General features: G+C 41.6%; 1 protein-coding gene across 2 annotated transcripts; it reads right to left on the minus strand.

Moving 5' to 3' along the window:
* Positions 1-963: 963 nt before the first annotated feature.
* On the minus strand, positions 964-11220 carry LOC106080652 (uncharacterized). Of its 2 annotated transcripts, none has more exons than XM_013242093.2 (4): positions 11099-11220; positions 10232-10520; positions 3564-3656; positions 964-3478 (listed from the first exon to the last, which is right to left on the minus strand). In XM_013242093.2, the coding sequence occupies exons 1-4, from the start codon at positions 11135-11137 to the stop codon at positions 2709-2711; spliced, it is 1191 nt and encodes a 396-aa protein (XP_013097547.2). In that variant the 5' UTR covers positions 11138-11220; the 3' UTR covers positions 964-2708. The 2 variants fall into 2 exon arrangements, with proteins under 2 accessions (XP_013097547.2, XP_013097548.2); XM_013242094.2 differs by lacking the exon at positions 11099-11220 and adding an exon at positions 10597-10777.
* Between the last annotated feature and the right edge of the window lie 9772 nt (positions 11221-20992).

Raw genomic sequence — 20992 nt, forward strand, 5'->3', positions numbered from 1 at the left:
TGCAAAATTTCATTTCCGATTTGAATCATACTTAGCGCAGTTGTTGGAAGTGACACCCAAACAAAAATTTGCAAATTTTGCCCATGAATATTCCACTAACGAACAGGGGCAAACTTCTCACATATCAATGAGTGCAGTCCGATTCATGTTCAAGCTCAATGAAAAGGAACCTCCTTTTTATAGCCGAGTCCGAGCGGCGAGCCGGATAGGCATAGTACCTCACAAATGTTGCCAGCATTAGAAGGGGAAAACCACCGCTGAAAATTTTTTCTGATGATCTCGTCAGGATTTGAACCCAGACGTTCAGCGTCATAAGCGGACATGTTAACCTCTGCGCCACGGTGGCCTCCTAGTGACACCAAAACACCATGTGCAAACTTTCAGTCAAATCGGACGAGAATTGCGCCCTCTAGAGGCTCAAGAAGTCAAGACCAAAGATCGGTTTATATGACAGCTATATCAAAACATGGACCGATTTGGCCCATTTACAATTCCAACTGGCCTACACTAATAAAAAGTATTTGTGCAAAATTTCAAACGGCTAGCTTTACTCCTTCGAAAGTTAGCGTGCATCCGACAGACAGAAGGACGGACGGACATGGCTAGATCGAATTACAAACCCATGGCAGCCGGTTGTACGTACCGGATTGACCCGATGGAATCCTCCATCGGCAAGGGCTGCCGTCTCGGTGTACAACACACTGCTACAACAACAACAACAACAACAACAACAAACAGGGTGACGAAATTAGTATACCCCCATCCTATGGTGGAGGGTATAAAAAAAAGTAAAAGTATCGAAATTCGACTACGCCTTCGACAACTGAATACGGGTGATTGATTTTTTCCGTTTTTGTGAAAAAGTTTTAATTGTTGTTAGAAAAAAAGATTAAAGTAATAAAAAAATATATAAATTAAAAAATTTAAAAAAAAATATATAAATTAAAAAATTTAAAAAAATATATAAATTAAAATTTTTTTATCATATATAGCAAGGCGTATTTATCAGGTGACGGCATCCACCCAGCTGAGAGAATTTGATGTCAACTCATTTTTGAATTCGCTGTACAAAAATACAAAGATTCAAAACCGCAGAAAAACACTGATAAAATTTACGTCAGTACAATACCAGATATTAAGTTGAAGAAGATTAGGATCCAACATGCATGACAAAACGGCCAGGCAGTCTGAAGAAGATCCCTCCAATATGCAATTTAAAGCTATAGTTGTCCAAAATGGCAAAAGGACTACTGCATGAAGATAATTTAAACAGGAAAATAAGTTTTTGTGTAGCCATAATCCTGCACCTGCTCTAGCAATTTCAGGGCAGTCGCACAATAGGGGCTCAACCATCTATGACTGCTTCTCATCCCCATAAATCAAGCTTAAGTCCGCCATGCGACCAGCGCAAGGTCAAAGTCCCGATATTGCAATGTCTTTACAGGACATTCAGTAGTGAGAGCGGCAGCTCCATCACATCTAGAAGAGGTCCCCTGAACATAACAAGTTACCTAGTATTTTGGCAGCATTCTATATGGACTCTGATCGGCCACACACCATGTTGACAACGTCATCTTCTTAGGCAAAAAACTTTCACTGTCCTTTTCAAATGACCTGAAAATCCGATAGATATTAAAGAGCCAAAATGGGGTACATAACTCATCCTTGTGGTGATAAAGCTCTAATCACAATCTTCGTACTTGAGCCATTTGGAAGCATTCACTTGGTAGCTATCTACGGCTACAATAACCTTATGAAAACTATTGTTGTTGTCGTAGCCACATTTTCATATGGCTTCACCCCGATCCTCGTCAGACTCCTGTAAGTGAGCAAGTTCGTTCCGATCGCCGCGGGAACAGGGTTGCCATTGTTTATTTAAAGGCGCCAATAACTCGCCTTGTCATATCGTACATTATAGGCACTCAGTTTTAAGGCAAGAGCCGGTGCCTCCCGTCTTCTCACTGAGTCTCGAGAAGTTGAGCTGCGAGCTCGATTGTCGGCAACTGCCGTTGCAGCTACTCTATATGAAGCATTCCACTATCCGCAACCTGTGGACGCGCGCGGTAGCTCGCAGCTCAGTTTCTCGAGACAGCAATGAACACCACACAGATCGGGCCTGAATGCTCCAAGCAGTTTTGTGGTTAAATATTTGTTTTCTTGCTTGAGACTCAAAAATTAACAAACTTCTTTCTTCTTGCACTGATCGGTCGAAGCAAATTTGCCGAAAATTTTAAATGTCAGGGCGAATCGAATTTTCCTCGCCCTGTTTACAAATTTTGACATATCAAGTTCCCAAAAAAGATGCGTTGTTGTAGCAATTCGTTGATGCGGCCACCTTATTAAATACGCCTTGATATGGGGCACATATGCAAAATGGTTCATTTTAATCTTCAACACTAAAGTCTTATTAGGCACTTGACTTATTATGACTGAAGTCATCTTCTACAAGATTTGCATGTTTTTGATTTAAAGCTATTGGACATAAAAAAAAACGGAAATTACCATAAAAAATTAGTCATATATAAGAAGCAAAACAGAGTTAGTGAAACAAGATCGCATAAAATAATTTTTAAAAAATAAACCTAACAAAACAAAAATTTTTTAAATAAATAATATCAATAATTTCTTAGAAACAAAATGAGATTTCAATGATTTTCAACAAAAGCTGCGCTAGCGCATCAAAAAAATGCTTTTATGACTTATGATGTTCAGATATATAAACGTGTCAATTGGCTACAGTTGATTTTGGCTTTGCACATGGGACATTTGTGTGTCAATCTTATGGCCTGGCGTATGCATTCCTCGCAATAAATGTGACCACATTTGGTGGCGGTGGGTCGCCGTTTAAAACAACACTCCAAGCAAACGGGGCACACGTATGGTGCAGGCTCAGAGGAATCGCTTGTTGTATGACTCTCTGTTATTTCCCCACCAGAAGAGGTAGTGATTGTTGGTTGTGGTTCGACAGCATTGCTTCTACTGATACGTCGTCGACGAACTGGCACGATTTCCACTTCCGTGTCGTTGGCTTCCAATTGTCTACGTGGCAACTCAGGGCGATTAAAAACCGTTCGCCTGTGTGAATCACTGGGTGTACATAGATCAATGACAGGTGGCAAATTGGAATGCACTACAACGACGTCATCATCGTCGTCATCGTCCTCAGCCAAGATAATTTCATTTGGCAAGGGTCTGGCAGCATCAGACACCGTTTCATTAGCAACAACTATGGGAGTGTGATCGTGAACAATTCTTGTTGTATAAAAGTTTCCATTAGTTGGAGTTGCCTGTAACGTTGCTTGATTTAAATTTGGTCTTCGTGAACGATTGGTTTCATTTCGCACGTTAGAAGACGTAGTTGGGGGTGTGGCATCCGCTGGAGTTTCCTCTATCATTGCTTGATTAAGATTTGCTCTTCGTGGACGAATGATATTTTGTTTAGGTTGCCTGTGAGGAACAGAAGAAATGTTGCTGCCATCTAAAAAGTTGAAAGCAATACAAAACAACAACAATAATAAATGTGTAAAGTCATGTTGAATGGAATTAGCTTAAATTTTTCATACCATTTTCGCCTCTATTTGGAGAAGTTTCTTCTGGGTGGATATAGATACCAATGGATCTTAAATTTTGGTCCACCGAATTGCATATTCTGTCAACTGCAATGAAAAAAAGTTTATAAATATTTCAAATCATAATAAAACACCAAGTGCAAAATTTTAGACCTAATAACAATTTTCCAAGGAAAAGGAAACTAAAACTACCATTTACCTCCACCTATCCTCCATTCCACCCCCTCCAGACGGCATAGAGATCATATCATATGTGGACGATTGTACGATAATGGCATCAGGCCCCCCTCCCATTGTTGACATCTGCGATAGGTCGAACGTCTACCTCAATGAACTTGCCTCATATTTCGCTGCAAGAAATCTGAAGATATCTGCCACCAAATCTTCAGCCACATTGTTACGCGTGAGGTGAGGTGCCGAGCTGACTGTGATGGTCGATGGAGAAATGATTCCGATCATCAAGTGTTCCAAAATACTTGGCGTCACATTTGACTGCTCTTACACCTTCTCCCCACATACCACAGTAATTTGCAATAAAGTCAAAAGTAGGAACAAGGTCCTCAACTCACTAGTTGGCAGTACTTGGGGTGCAGACAAAGACACCTTGTTTCAATTGCAATTGGCCGGTCTGTTGTAAGATATGCAGCGCCAGTGTGGTCTCGTCAGCTATGTGACACGCAGTGTAATAATATTCACATCTGTCAGATTGCCGCCCTCCGGACTGTTTCCTCCGTCCTCATGTGGACCACCTCCATCAGGAGACAAAGATCCTAAGAGTGCGAAGACATAACTACATGCTGTCTAAGCAATACCTTTTGGGCTGTTATCGCAGAGATCATCCATATCATCATCTTGTGGCTAGATATCCAGCATTAAGGTAGATCTACATGATCCAGGGTGTAAGGTTCAGCGCTACAAGAGCTAGCGCTACTTCTGGATCAAGCGGCATATCAGGCCGGTCTGGAAAACACTCATGCAGACGCTGAATAGCTACCGGGTGTATGTAGTCCTTGGAGAACGACCGCCTTCCATTGCACCCGAAGAAATTGACCTCCCCGGCAAACCAGAGTAGTTCTGGCTCAATTACGTTCTGTCAGATGCAGCCGCCCCAACTCCTACAGAGCAAGGATTGATGCCGACGTGCAAGATGTATGACCCGATTGTGACCAGGGACTTCACGATACACGTCACCTGTTTAACTGCCCTGCCAGACCCACTCTACTCAGATCCGGATGCCTCTGGACGCACCCCATCTTAGTCGCAGAGTTCTTGGACCTTGACACTCAACATAATCAAGCAGGCGAACACATAGAACACAATAACAACCAGTTACTAAAGGATAGGTTACTAAAACTACCCTTTACCAAAGGAAAGGTTATCAAAACTACCCTTTACCAAAGGAAAGGTTACTAAAACTAACTTTTTACAAAAAGGGCAATGAAACTACCTTTTCCCAAAGGAAAGGGTACTAAAACTTCACTTTCCCAAGGGAAAGGGTGCTAAAACTACCCTTTACCAAGGGAAGGGAACCTAAACTACCCTCTACCAAACGAAAGGATACTAAAACTTCCTTTTTCCAAAGAGAAGGGTACTAAAAATACCCTTCCCCAGGAAAGAGTCACTACGGGAGTATAGTCGCACTGAATATGTTGCAAGGTGTTGTGCGAAGACCGCCTACCCATAATTCTCACCATCGAGCAGCCATTCGACCTCATAACCTATGAGCCCTGGACGTTTATCAATCAGAAGAAGGTCGATTGGGTAGGCTTCCGAGAGTACACCAATCGCCGCTTCAGTGGACTGATACCCCCTCAAATGTGGTAGTTGACGAGAGAGCAAGCAGCAGCTTGCTTTTTACCAGCCGTTCGAATACCCCAAGTACGGCCCAATTTTCAGGTGCAGGCAGAGACTCGTAGACGAGCGTAATGGGATTCGTTGCACGCACCACACTTACCCCAGAATCAGAAATTAACAGGGTAGTCAACGAACATAAGCGTAATTTGTGGCTGAAACATTTGGAACAATTTAACTTAGGTACGGGTTTAGGCAAGCTGTGGTCTACTTTTAATCATTCTCGAACCCCGGAAGAAGGGATGACAGAACATCAGTCCCTTTTAGCGACGTAACTGTGACTAAACCATAGAGATATGTCAAGTTGTTCAACCTTCAATTTGTTGTGCACCTCGGAAGTGAAAGGACTAGGTGGAGAGCCATTCCTCGTATCTGTGGTCTCCGAGCCGAAGGATAACCATCACAATTTACCGTGGACGAAGTTACAAATATGATCCGTGGCGCCAAATCTCCCAAGGCGTTTGGGGCCCGTCGGAATCTTTACACTAATGCTGAAGAACCTAGATTTACCTGGAGTTGAGTACCTCACTACTGTCCTCAACCTGTCTTTGAACACTCTAATAGTAGCCGATGTCTGGGAGATGGGCAGAGTGAAGCCTGAAGCCTGGAAAGGACCCGAGTAAGGGGGAGTAGTACAGACCGATTTCCCTTCTCTCACCAGTAGCCAAGATGCTTAAGAGACTTCTTCTCCCGAGCCTCGTTGGAGAATTTCCATTCGCCCTCTATCAGCATGAATTTCGAAGACTGCATAGCACAACAACTGCTTTGCATGCCATCACCGTACGCAATTGCCGTGGCTTCAATTAGCCCAGGCCATGTGATAGGATGGTCCTCATACAAAACTATTTGATGACATCGCCAATACTTCCCGCCAGCCAGGCCTGAAACGATGGGTCGCGAATTATCTGTGTGGTCGCCAGGAATTTGTGGAATTTAGGGATAATAAATCGAAACACCGTAGAGTTAAACAAGGAGTTCTCCAACGCGGGGGGGGGGGGGGGGGGGGGGGGTTTCTCTGGCATTGTTTAATCTCTACCTATCCTTCACATATCCTGGGACGGGATGTCTGCTCAGATCCTACCCGTGCGAAGACATAACTACATGCTATCTAAGCAAAACCTTCTGGGCTATTATCGCAGAGACCATCAAAGTCATAATCTTTTGGATAAGTATCCACCGCCCAGAATGTACATGATCTAGAGCGTGAGGTCCAGCGCTTCAAGAGAACCTCTAGACAACATTCATGCAGACACGGTAGCAGATGTGGTGAATAGCTACCGGGTGAATGTGGTCCTGGCAGAACGACTCGCCTGCCATTGCACCTGAAGAAATTGACCTCCCCCGGCAAACCAAATTTCCGACCTAATTATGATCCGGCATATTCAGCCGCCTCAATTCCTGCAGAGCAAGGACTGATGCCGAGGATTGATTCCTAATTATGACCAGGGACTACACAACACTTGTCAACTGTTTAAATGCCTAGCCAGACCCACTCGGCTCAGACCCAGAACCCTCTGGGCGCACCCCACCTTAGACACAGAGTTCCAGGATCTGGATGCTCAACAGAATCAAGCAGACGAAAGATAAAACACAACAATCCCAATCCTATGGCTGCCGGTTGTACGTACCGGATTGACCCGATGGATTCCTTCATCGGCAAGGGTTGCCGCCTCAGTGTACAACACACTGCTACAACAACAACAACAACAAGAACAACGCTTGAGGGACTACTACTACCGAGCCGCGTTAAAGAATTTCCATTCAACGAGCATTAGCATGAATTTCGAAGACTGCACAGCACAACATAGGCATACGGATAGTGGAATTCACTATACGGAGTAGCGGCAACTGTCGGGCAAACAGAGAAATCGAGTGGAGAGTCTCAGTGGGAGTTCGGGTGGCACCGGCTCTTGCTTAAATACTGAATGCCTATGTCGCTCGACATGGCAAGGCGAGTTATTGACGCCTTAAAATTCAAACCAATTAACATAACGTTTCCGCAGCGATCGGTCTTGGACGCCCACCAAAAGATGATGATCAAAAAGATGTGGCTAAAAACAAGAGCTATCCTGGCACTATTAAGATCCGAATGGTGTAGCAAACTCGTATCTCATGAGTTTAGACGATACGAATCCTGGCATCTGCCCTGCATGCAAACACAGGACCCTATGACACCAATAACCTATTTACATGCCCGAAGAAACCAATTTACCTAACTAGGAATTACATCAATATTGGCCGCTCCAATCCTACAGAGCATTGTTGTAGTATTTCCACTTGCTGAGCATTTCAACATGGATATATTTCCAGCACAAGAACCGCTTTGTTGTTGTTGTTGTAGCAGTTTATTGTATTCTATCTTTCGTCTGCTTGATTTTGTTGAGTGTCGAGACCCAGGAACTCCGCGACTAAGATGGGGTGCGTCCACAGGGATCTGGGTTTGAGTCGAGTGGGTCTGGCCGGGCAGTTAAACAGGTGACGTGTATCGTGCGGTCCCTGGTTACAATCGGGACATACATCTTGCACGTCGGCATCAATCTTAGCTCTGTGGGAATTGAGGCGGCTGCATCTGCCGGAACGTAATTGAACCAGAGCTACTCTGGTTTGCCGGGGGAGGTCGATTTCTTCGGGTGCAATGGGTGGCGGTCGTTCTCCAAGGACTACATTCACCCGGTAGCCAATTACGGCGTCTGCTACCGTGTCTGCATGAATGTTGTTCAGACCCGCTTGATATGCCGCTTGATCTAGAGGTTCTCTCTAGGTTCTCTCTCTCTCGCTGAACCTCACGCTCTAGCGCTGAACCTCACCGCTTTGTACGTCACCACAGCACATATTAGCCACGGCCGCAACCAAGACATAGGACGGTCCTCGTGACTTTGGATCCATCGCAGGCTTCTGATGCAGTTAGTCATTCTACGATTTTTGAGGACATGGTCAATAAGGCCTTTCAGCCAGGTCTGAAACGTTTGATAGCGAATTTATAGTGCGGTCACCAGTTGTATGTGGGATTTAGATAAAGTCAAAGCCCCGTAGAGTGATGCAGGGAGTTCCTCAGTGTGGGGTAATATCTCCGGCACTGTATATTTTCTACCTATCCTCTATTCCGCTCTATTCAGACGGCATAGAGATCGTATTTGATTTGGACGTTCGTTAGATCGTCTGCGTTGAAAATATCTGCGCTAGGTTAAACGTCTTTTTTCTTCGCAAAAAAATTCAAATTTTAGCCACTTTTTTCATTGGTACTATGGTTAGCAGAAATGCATAGGTAGATGAATGAGAGAGCCGAAGGCGTAACAATTCCAGCCACCAACTATCTAAAAATACTTGCTGCCACATTTGACTGCCTTTATAGGTTGCTGTTGTTGTTTTTTATCCACATTTCATATGGAGGTAGCGATCCTCGTTAAGCTCCTGTAGGTGAGCAAGCTTGTTCAGGTCCCAAGGACCGATCGCCACAGTAACATAGTGGCCATTGGTTATTTAAAGGCGCTAAAACTCGCCTTGTCATATCGAGCATCATAGGCACTCGGTATTTGTGCAAGAGCCGGTGCCACCCCACCTCTCACTGAGTCTCTCTACTCGATATCGTTGATTGTCCGCGACTGCAGTTACAGCTACTCCGTAGTGAGCATTCCACTATCCGCAACCTGTGGACGCGCCCTGTAGCTCGCAGATAAGCTTCTTGTGACAGGAATGAACACCACACAGATCGGACCGCAATGTTCCAGCCTACGTGGTGCCCACAGCTATACTGTGCCAGGGCCTTTATAGGTTGTTGTTGTAGTAGCAGTGTGTGGTACACTGAGGCGGCAGCCCTTGCCGATGAAGGAATTCATCGGGTCAATCCGGTACATACAACCGGCTGCCATGGGATTGGGCCTTTATAGGTCCTCACCTCATGCTACTTCAACATATGACTAAGTCGGAAATAGGACCACTTAGGACGCTGACAAAGAAACCTTGTTGACTACATAAAAAAAGCAATTGGCCGGTCAGTGGTAAACTATGCAGTGTCGCCAGCTGAGCGACAAGCAGTGGAATATCATGCAGACCTGTTAGTTTGATGGCCTACGTACTGCCACGAGCTGGTGACCAGTAGACAAAGTTCCTACCTTTGTGTTGACGCAATTACAGGCTGTCTAAGCATTATTTACTGGGCTGTTAAAGCAGCAACCATCCCAATAACCATCTTGTGGATAGACCTCCACTACCCAAAGATTTGAGCCTGGATTTACATAAACATGAGATTCTTCGCCGCTAGAGAGAACCTCTAAATCAGGCGGCGTTTCAAGCGGATCTAGAAATCTGTCACGGTAGCAGAAGCGGTGAACATCTACCGAGTGAACGCAGTCCTTAGAGATCGACAAGCACCCATTGCACCCGATCTGCTTCGGCAAAGCAAAGTATTTCTGGTTCGATTACGATCCGCCTCAAATGCTACTAAGCAAAAATCAATGCCAACGTGCATGATGTGTGTCCCGGTTGTGATTTGGGACCAGAATACAAACGACACCTGTTTAACTGTCCAGCCAATCATATTAGACGTAGAACCAAAACCCTCTGACTGCACCCATCTTAGTAGCAGAGCTCCTAGATCTGGTGGATATATAAAGAAACCTAGCAGATGACTGGATGAAACACAACACACCGATACAACAACAAGTCACCTGCTCATTTGTTTAGCCAAGTCCAAGTCCACACACACACACAGGCAAACGAATAATGGTTGGCGTTATAGCATACTATTTGCAACCATAATCTCGAAATCACAAACATTACTTAGCAATTTTGTAATCAAAATCCATACTTACTTCTTTCCAGAAGGCTGTTATGATTTGCGTTTGGACGTCGAGATGTTAGATTATCTGCAAAAGCATTGTACGAGTCTGAAAGGTCGCTTCCTGAAGCTCCCCCTGCAGAAGCAACAGCAGTAGCAGTGGGCGGTGGTGTAGTTTCAGGAGAAGACACTGCATGATATATTGGTGATGTATTTTGGTATACAGTTCTCCTGTTGGTCGTTGGTGGCGAAACAATATTCAAGTCCCGACAGACACTATCTATAAAAACAGCCACATCATCTAGCATCTCGTCCGCAGATTTCTATAAAAAAAAAAAAAATAAACCAACAAAAAAGATTAGAAACCATCAACTTAGGCTGCCACCCAGCAAGGGATACCTAAGAGCACCGACCTAGCTTCGATCTATTTTGTGTTGATAATTAATATGAGAAGCTTAGCTTAGAGCTACCGGGCGCGGCCACAGGTTGCGGAAAGGGGAATTTCCTTTACGGAGTGGATACCAAGTGCACAATCTCAGTGAGACCCGATGGAGTCCTTCATCGCCGCCTGTGTTCAGCACACTGCTACAATAAACACAACAAGAAACCAATGGTTTTCCTGTTTTTTCACTGCTAAAATAAAAACTTGACGTATGAAGCATTGAACCAAATTTCACAATAAGTTCGGCATTGATTACAGCCTCCAAGGAATAGGTTCCCTATGGCATTCCGGGCCATTGATTAGAAAAACTTTAAGATCAGCAAATTAAGGAACATTTGATGCTGATTATTTTACGAATTCAGGATGTACAAAATTTTAATAATTTGTAAAGAAGTGCTTCCAAAACAAATATTTTCTTTAAGCTTCTAGGAACAAAAAGTTAAAAATCCATTCATTTACCTCCATTAACGATGATCCAGCTCCAGATGCCTCTGACATTATTCAATTTCTTCAGTTTTTTCCTTTAATCTTTTCCGAGTTATAAATGGTGGACTGGAATTATACAGTTTATTAGGAGAACGTATAAACAAAGCACTGGCTGGCGCGCATAAATAGGAAATCGATTTTGCCTGTTTAACAATCGATAATATCCCAAGATACCATATGATTTAAACCAGAGATGGGATTACATTTAAGATGTTTTTACACTACATGGGAAATTTGAGTAAATCTCATACAATATGAACGACATATCATTGAATTATAAAATTGTCATTAAATCAACCTGTTGATTGTTTAAAACCGATATGTAGTATCTATTCGTTTAAAATAGAATTATTGAATTATTTAAAGCTGTTTAATATTTGTTGTGGTTTGATAAAGAACCTTGATTTGAGTCAATAAGTGTTCCGATTATTCGTTATTTACAAGGCGCTGAGTTCGCGTTTGTAATTTGTGTTTGATGTATTGTTTGTGTTGGTAAGTAACGCTGTTTTCTTATGAGAAATTGATTTGTTTTTAGCAAAAATTGAATGACTATGAAGTTTTGCTTTGGCATATAGCCTGCCCAAACCATACGTTTAATATGTGGAAGGCTCTTTGGTAGTTATTGAGCCAATTTTTGTTGTTGTTGTTGTAGCAGTGTGTTGTACACTGAGTTGGCAGCCTCTGCCGATGAAGGACTACATTGGGTCAATTCGGTACGTACAACCGTCTGCCAAGGGATTGGCAATTTTTGAAGCCTCATTGTTGTCAGGTTTATGCTACTCATTTTGCAAAAAGTTCTGTGTGGTGGGTTGTTGTTATAGCCATATGTTTGGTAGTGGACATAGATTCTCATCAAGCTCCATAGATGAGAAAGCTTGTTCCGGCCCATAGGACCGCGGTAACATAATGGTCATGCGTATTTAAAGGCTCCAATAACACGCTTTGTCATATCGAGTATCATAGGCATTCAGTATTAAAGCAAGAGACGGTGCTGCCCGGCCTTTCAGTAAGACTATCTACTCGATAAAGCTGATTGTCCGCGACTGCAGCTCAAAGAAACTCAGCTGAGAGCTACCTGACGCGTCCGCAGGCTGGAGATAGTGGAATGCCCCCTATGCGGAGTAGCTGCAACTGCAGTTGCGGACAATCAGAAGTAACGAGTAGAGAGTCTCAGTGAGAGGCCGGCCGGCACCGCTTCTTGCTCAAATACTGCGTGCCTCTGACAAGACGAGTTATTGGTGCCTTTAAATAACCAGTGAGCAAACGTTTTCGCGTCGATCGGTCGCATGGACCATAAAGTGCTTGCCTACATATGGAGCTTGATGAGGATCGCCAGCTTCACATACAAATGTGATTACAATAACAACGATGAACAATGTGTTGTGTTTCATACATTCGTCTGTTGGGTTCTGTTCAATAGCCAGATCCAGTTAATCTCCCATAAAGTTGGGGTGCGTCCAGAGGATTTGATCCTAAGTGAAGTATTGGATTGGTTTGGCAGTTAAACAGGTGACTTATGTGGTGTGGCCTCTGGTTACAATCGGGACACACATCCAGTTCTGTAGGAGATGAGTCGGCTGCCTCCGCCGCAACGCAATTGAGCCAGAACTACTCTGGTTTGCCGAGTGGGGCCAACTTCTAGAGTTGCAATGGGTGGCGGCCGATCTCTAAGGGCTACTGCTACCGTGTCTGCGAGAATCCAATTTAGACCCACTTGTACCGCTCAACGTCATGCTCTAGATCATGCAAATTCTTTCTGAAATATCTGAGCAGTGGATGTTTATCAACAAGATGGTGATTGGAATGCTCTATGCGATAGCAGCCGAGTAAATACTGCTGGTCCACAATGAAGTTGTGCGATGAAGGTGGCCGAGAGCAGAATTGGGGAAACAGCCCGTCGCAGTTCGTAAAACAGAGTTTTTATGGGTCTGCATGTTATTACACTGCGTGTCGTGTATACACCGGCGTTGCACCACTGACCCGCCAATTCATTTTATGTAGTCAACAAGGTTTCTTTTTCAGCACCCCATGTGCTGCCGATAAGCGAGTGAAGGACCTTGTCACATAAGAATTATAGTGACGTGCGGAATATCTATAAAGGCTGTCAAAGTATTATAGAATAGTTGGGCGCCCCCGTAGACGAGTTAGTAGCGTGCTTGGATTAGCAGTGCAGGGGTCGTGGGTTCAATTCTCGCCAGAAGTAAAGGATTCCCGCCAGATGAGTCTGTAAAGGACTGCCACTCTTACCTAACCTAACCCTTATAGAATAATTAGTCGTTGGAATATTTGCGTCCTCGACTCTCACATTCAACTGCCGTTGCATTTCCGCTGATTATGCAGTGAACAAGGTGTTTGAAAATTTGATCGAGGATATCTTGGAGATCGGTGAAGAAGACGTTTAACCTAACGCAGATTTTGTCAACGAAAGAAGCAGAAGCTAAGATGGTACATTCGTCCACATAAGATATGGTAGTTACTGTAGATGTAGCCATATTTGCATGTGGAGGTGGCAATCCTCGTCAAGCTCTCATTGGTAAGCAAGCTCATTCCGGTCCAAACGACCGATCGCAACGGGAAATGTTGTTGCCGTAATCACATTTTCATGTGGAGGTGGCGATCCTCGTCAAGCTCCTAAAGACGATTCAAAGGACCGATCTCCGCAAGCACATGGTGACCATTGGTTATTTAAAGGCACCAATAACTCGCCTTGTCATATCGAGTATCATAGGCACTCAGTATTTGTGTAAGAGCCAGTGCCACCCGACCTCTCATTGAGACTCACCACTCGATACCACTGATTGTCCGACTTCAATTGCAGCTACTCCGTTTGAAGCATTCCACTATCTGTAACCTGTGGACGCGCCCGGTAGTTCGCAGCTAAGCTTCTTGTGACAGCATGGACCTTAATGTTCCAGCTTGGGTGGTTCTCACAGCTATCCCGTGCCGGGGAGCGGGAACATGATGGCCATTGGCGCCCTTAAATAACCAATGACCGATGTCCATTGGTATTTAAGCAAAAGCCGGTGCTACCTGTCCTCTCATTGCAACTGTCCCCTAAATCGATACTTGCTATTAGAAAAATCGAAAAAATCGAATTTTGCGATTATCGCTAGTTTGTCAGTTCGAGTTCTATGTACAGTAATCAGCCAGCCCACACGCTGGCTGGGGATCGCAACCCTTTAAGGATAAGCTAGAAGTTTAGACTGTAGACAATGTCATCATCGCGTTTGAATCAAATTTCGGCGAATTTCGTCTGAATACCCATCCGCAACAGGTATAAAAAAAAACTCTCAATTAAAACGTCATTTGGAGCCACCGCGTATATTATCTCTCTTCTGAATTCGTCTTAGACACGTTAATAATCTTAACCAATAATAATAATAATTGACATTTTAAAATAGCAACAAACAACCCATAGAAAAAAATAATAATAACAACAAATAAAAAAGAACAAATGAGTATATAAACGAAATGACTTGAACAAAAGATCATTTGCCTGAAGGAAAGGTCAATGATTTATGGCACCTCAACCGCAACAACAAACAAATTGTGTGGACTAAGGAGGGGGGACCTTGACAGCAACAACAGCCGCAATATCCAAAATAAAATTAAATCCAAAATACACAACACACACACACATTCGCGCACAAACAAGCAAACAAATTAAGTATACAATAAAAATAATGATAATGGATAAGTGTTCAGCAGAACATTTTTCGCTTCTTGTTGTTGCCTCAATTTTCGGGGCTACAAAGCAGGTGAATGACCAACAGGTTTTGCGTGTGTGTGTGTGTTTATTTTGTTCCTTTGATTCAGCAACGATCATATTTGTGATTTATTTGAATAAATCAACAAAGTTAATATTTCAATTTCACAAGTAAAGGAAATTCAAAAGGGGGAATGTTGGCAATCGGATGAAACATGAGAACGCACAGTGGGATGAATAGAGACATCCATGCCACCAAAAATTGTTATACGCGTAGATGAGGTTTTAACCAGATTATGGCAAAGTTGAAAAATATGCAAGTAGCATGCCCAGTGGCAAACTAGAGAAGGATCCACATTTAGAAACTTTCCATAAGGTCTATAATGCAACCTCAAACAAAGCAAAACAAACTCTAAAGGCCCTTCAATATTTGCCTTTAGCCTTTTCTAGCTATTATCTTATTGGTTTTAATAGCTCACGAACCTTTCGTGTTTTGTTTCACTGCCAAACATCTTCAGTTTGGTCTATAATTTAACGATGAATCGTCTTACAAACGAACAACGCAGGATGCACTTATAAGGTGAGGTCATACGAGCAGCTGAGTACAATTTTTTTGTTTTTGTTTTGATTTTGCAGTAAATCTAAATGTCAAAGTCATGACATCACAGCTGTGATATATTTCTGAAATCTTTAATATATGTTCTATTTGATCCGATATTCCACACATAAAGGTTGGTACTATATTCGGTTTTCGCGGTGAAACTTCATATAAAAAAATGAGCTGAAAATATTGATGAAAAGTGTTCGTTTCGCTATAACTTGTTTTATCATCTAGGGGAAATTTACATTTCACGACGCCCAAAACGAACACAACCATTGTCGCTTCGCAACAAGTCGTTTTCTTACGTAAAATAAACGCAAAGTGTTTTTTAGCGTTAGTGATCTTGCTCACATGTACTTACTCGAGGTAGAAAAAATATCATTTGTGGATACATAAATAAGAATCTATTTGTATATAAATATAAAAACATAAATAAATATACTTCTAGAATAAATAAAAAATCTAAACAAACCATTTGACATAAGAGTGTATGTGGATACAACCCTGAAATTGCACTATTTCATCAGCTGGCCGAGTGAATTAATCTTCTTTATGCTGAGTTTACATGGCACATCTGATGTATGGTCATTCCAATAGTATTAGTGAAAACAAAGGCGTATACGCCACATGACACATAACCATCAGTCATGGCTGAAAAATCAAAATCAATTGTTTTTTTTTTTTCGATGAATAACGTCTATCGATTACCGTTAACAAAGAAATGTGTAATCATTAATTGACAGATATTGAAAAACACGTTCTGTGACAAATAAAGTTAGGAATTGAGAAGTAAAGTATGAAAAATGAAATAAAATCAAAGAAACAAAATTAATGCAATTAATGCAATGCATGTAAAATAACTTGAAGCGGACTCTTGACTTTTTGATTGGGTTCAGATTCTAAGCTGTCATTAGACGATAAGACATGTCATATGTAATTTCAAAAACAGGAACTCTGAAGTTGTACACATCGTGTGATACGTACGAAAAATGTAATATGACAAATGGATTTTGGAATAAATATGCAACTTTTTTGATTAAATCATGCTTTTACTTCATCGAACATACTTGTAGATACATGTATAACAAAACCAGTCGTAGAAAAACACCAACTCCAAAATTTCAGGCAAATAGAGTAATAATTGAGCCCTCCAGTGGCTCAAAAAGTCAAACTGGAAGGTCGGTATATATGGCAGCTATATCAGGTTATATACCGATTTAGACCATTCTTGGAACAGTTATTGGTCATACCAGAACGACATATGCAAAATTTCAACCACATTGGATAACAATTGCGGCCTATAGAAGCCCAAGAAGTCTCATCGGGAGATCGGTTTATATGGTGGCTATATCATGATATGGATTGATTTAGACCATACTCGACATAGTTGTTGGAAGTCAAAATAAAACACACTAAAACACGAGCAAAATTTTGGCCAAATCGGATAGGAATTGCGCCCTCTAGAAGATCAAGAAATCAAGACCCAAGATCGGCTTATATGGCAGTTATGTCAGTTTATCAACCGATTTAGACCATAGACCAGCACTACGCCATAGTTTTCTTCATGAGAAAGAAAATAATGCACATTTAGAACATGGAAACGACTCAAACTGCATGCCATTGAGAGCTAGATTCTGCTAGCAGCATGTTTTTGGTTAATTCTCATTTATCTATTGGGTTGCCCAAAAAGTAATTGCGGATTTTTTAAAAGAAAGTAAATGCATTTTTAATAAAACTTAAAATGAACTTTAATCAAATATACTTTTTTACACTTTTTTCTAAAGTAAGCTAAAAGTAACAGCTGATAACTGACAGAAGAAAGAATGCAATTACAGAGTCACAAGATGTGAAAAAATTTGTCAACGCCGACTATATGAAAAATCCGCAATTACTTTTTGGGCAACCCAATATATTCACAAGCGCCACCAATCAGTCTGTGTGCGAATTTCAAATTCTTTATCTATATTTAATTTTTCTATGCATAATTACAACCAGTGTTGCTATCCCAAAAAACTTAACTCATAAAAAAACACCCTTTCTTAAGTTACATTCAGACTAGTCAAATATTTGGGTGAACTTGTTTTATAATATTTGCCCAAAATATCTCGAATTCGTACATTCTTAATTATACCCACCACCGTAGGATAGTGGGTTTATTCATTCAGTCATTCCGTTTGCAACTCATCGAAATATCAATTTCCGACCCTACAAAGAATATATATTTCGGATCGTCGTAAAATTCTAAGACGATTAAACGATGTTCGTGTGTCTGTTCGTCTATTCGTCTGTCCGTCCGTCAGTTGTAATCACTCCAGAGCCTTCAACAATTGAGATCTTGAGCTGAAATTTGGCACAGATATGTACGTGTTTTTGATGCACGCTGGTTAAGTTCTTGAACGGGCCAATCGGACCATATTTGGATTTAGCTGCTATATAGACCGATTTTCGGATAAAGGGTCTACTGCCAATAAAAACTTTATTTTTCATCCGATTTTGTTGAAATTTGAAACAGTGAGCAGTTTAAGGCTTCCCGACAAATATGGTTCAGATCGGAAAGGGTCTAAAGCCATAAAAGCTTTATTTATTACCCGATTTCGCCGAAATTTAAAACTGTGGGTTATTTTAAGATCTAAATATGGGTCAGATTGGACTATAATTGGATATAGCTGTCATATAGACCGATCTCCCGATAAAGGGTCTGAAGGCCATAATAGCTTTATTTTGTATCCGATTTCACTGAAATTTAGAACATTGGGTTATTTTAAGCCTCTCGAAATCTGACCTAAATATGGTTCAGATCGGACTATATTAGATATAGCTACCATATAAACCGATCTCCTGATAAAGGGTCTGAAGGCCATAATAGCTTTATTTTGTATCCGATTTCGCTGAAATTTAAAACAGTGGGTTATTTTAAGCCGCATGACATCTGACCTAAATATGGTTCAGATCGGACTATATTAGATATAGCTACCATATAGACCGATCTCCCGATAAAGGGTCTGAAGACCATAATAGCTTTATTTTTTATCCGATTTCGCTGAAATTTGAAACAGTGGGTTATTTTAAGCCTCCCGACATCTGACCTAAATATGGTTCAGATCGGACTATATTTAGATATAGCTACCATATAGACCGATCTGCCGATAAAGGGTCTGAAGCACATAAAATCTTTATTTTTTAACCGATTTCGCTAAAATTTGAAACAGTGAGTTATTATCAGTCTACCGACAAAAATCCGCAATTACTTTTTGGGCAACCCAATAGAAAGGGATATTGCGATGCCATCTATAAGGTCTGATGAATTTTCCCATCCCCTTTGGTTTTTTTTGCCTTTTCCATAAAATCTCTAAATCTTCTGACAATTTTCATTTGTCCACCTTCAGCCAATGACATGACAGCTGATAGATTTAATGAAGAGCTTTATTTAAATGAATGCCTACCCGAGTGTCTATCAAATAGTCTGGTGTTTGATTGAGAATGTTGTTGCCATTGTTGCACAGGACACTGCGGACAAAAAAGAAAAGGATCTACGTGTAAAAAAAAGACCGTTGCCATGTGTCACCCAATGTAAGGTCACCTATATTTTGTAATTTTTCTCCTACAATGATGGCCCACCCACCCACAACTCTATGTAAATAATACGAAAGCAATCTACCTATGTATAGTACATATTTACCTACATGTACCTACATATACACATGTATATATGAGATATTACTTTGAATGCCTTGTCGTTTGGTCCATCCATTCTATTTGACCTAGTTTTCAGTTTATGAAAGTATGTCGACCGATTGTATCATAGTCGAGTCCAACGATGATGATGATGTGTTTTAAAATGCAAAAGGATTGTTTTCTCACTGCAATTGCCACAAAAAAAAAAGAGTGACTGTATAAATGAATTCGTTCGTATGTATTTGTGTAGACTGACTCTGTGATTTTGTTTGTGTCACTTGAAATTCAGAATCATTTGAAATTCAATTGAATGATACAAAGAGTAGTTGTGAGATTCTGTGAAGTTGTTTTTTTTTTTTTGTCAATATTTAAAAATTTTTAAATATTTGGTCCATATTTTAAGGGCAAATAATTTGGTTGTTTTATTTGCCAGTCTAGTGAAATCGCTTACCTTAATTGACTATGACAGAATATTTGTTCCACTAGCCGAATAGCGTTCCAAGCGCCTCGATCTTCTGCGCTCTGACTCCAAGTTTCGAGGTGTCTCCCACCACTTGATCTTTCCATCGGGCTTTTGGTCTTCCCGGTTTACATGTACCACCGTGTTTGCCTTCAAAAGACTTCTTTCCTGGAGCTTCTTCATCCATTCTGACTACATGACCTAGACAACGCAGCCGTTGTATTTTGATGCATGTAACTATGCTATCGCCGTCATGTAGCTCATACAGCTCGTGGTTCATACGTCGCTTATATCCCCATTAACGCAAACTGGTCCATATATTTTACGAAGAATCTTTCTCTCAAATACTTCAAGCACTGCCTCATCTGCTTTCACAAGTACCCATGCCTCAGAACCATATAACAACACGGGTAGTATCAGAGTCTTGTATAGTGTAGTCTTGGTCTGTCGAGAGGTGGTCTTGTTTCAAAACTGCTGACTTAGTCCAAAGTAGCATCTGTTTGCCAGTATTATTGTTCGCATTATCTTAAAACTGGTGTCATTCGTTTCGGTTATGACGGTGCCGAGGTAGATAAAGTTACTGACTATGTCAAAGTTGTGGTTCCCAACTTTCTCCATTTCCTTTATCTGCTCGGTTGTACAAGGCGTTTGGGAGTTGAAACCATCCATTTCGTCTTATCTTCATTTATTGCCACACACATTTTCACTGACTCTCTTTCGATTCTTTCAAAGGCAGCAGTTACTACTTCCGGTGACCGAACTATGATGTCGATGTCGTCGGCATAAGCGTGTAGCATGTGTTCTCTTGTGATTAGTGTGCCATATCTATTCACATATGCATCTCGTATAATATTCTCCAGCAGGATATTAAAGAGATCACACGATAGGTTGTCTCCTTGTCTGAAACCTCGTTTGGTATTAAATGGCTCGGAGGGATTCTTTCCTATTCTTACTGAGGAACGCGTATCAGCAAGTGTCATCCTGCAGAGTCTTATTAATTTTACAAGGATACCAAACTCAGACATAGCTTGAAATACCTTTGAACGTAAAGGGCTATCGAAAGCACATTTGTAGACAACAAAGAGATGGTAGGTGTTAATTTGTCCTTCTCCGGTCTTTTCCAGGATTTGGCGCAGTGTGAATATCTGGTCTAGGGTGGATTTACCAGGTCTAAAGCCGCATTGACAGGGCCCAATTATCTCATTGACTTTAGGTTTTAATCTTTCACAAAGTACGCTCTAGAGTATCTTGTATGCGATGGGGAGGAGACTTATTCCTCTGTAGTTGGCGCATTCTGTCTTGTCTACTTTCTGTCTTGTCTTGTCTGCTGAGATTGCGATTGCGCAGATAAGCCGATGCACTATGCCTTATCAGCGTGTCGCCTCCGGTCTTAAATAGTTCAGCGGGTAACCCGTCGGCTCCTGC

This window comes from Stomoxys calcitrans, chromosome 2, assembly GCF_963082655.1.
Source record: "Stomoxys calcitrans chromosome 2, idStoCalc2.1, whole genome shotgun sequence".
NCBI classification, from domain to species: Eukaryota; Metazoa; Arthropoda; class Insecta; order Diptera; family Muscidae; genus Stomoxys; species Stomoxys calcitrans.

Bases quoted from the DNA above. Each gene is read 5' to 3' on its own strand.
- LOC106080652 (XM_013242093.2), bottom strand. From the start codon at position 11,137: ATGTCAGAGGCATCTGGAGCTGGATCATCGTTAATGGAG. The intron at 10,521-11,098 runs GTAAATGAATGG...TTTTTTTTATAG, and splicing joins CTGGATCATCGTTAATGGAG to AAATCTGCGGACGAGATGCT. The intron at 3,657-10,231 runs GTAAGTATGGAT...TTTTCATTGCAG, and splicing joins TAACAGCCTTCTGGAAAGAA to TTGACAGAATATGCAATTCG.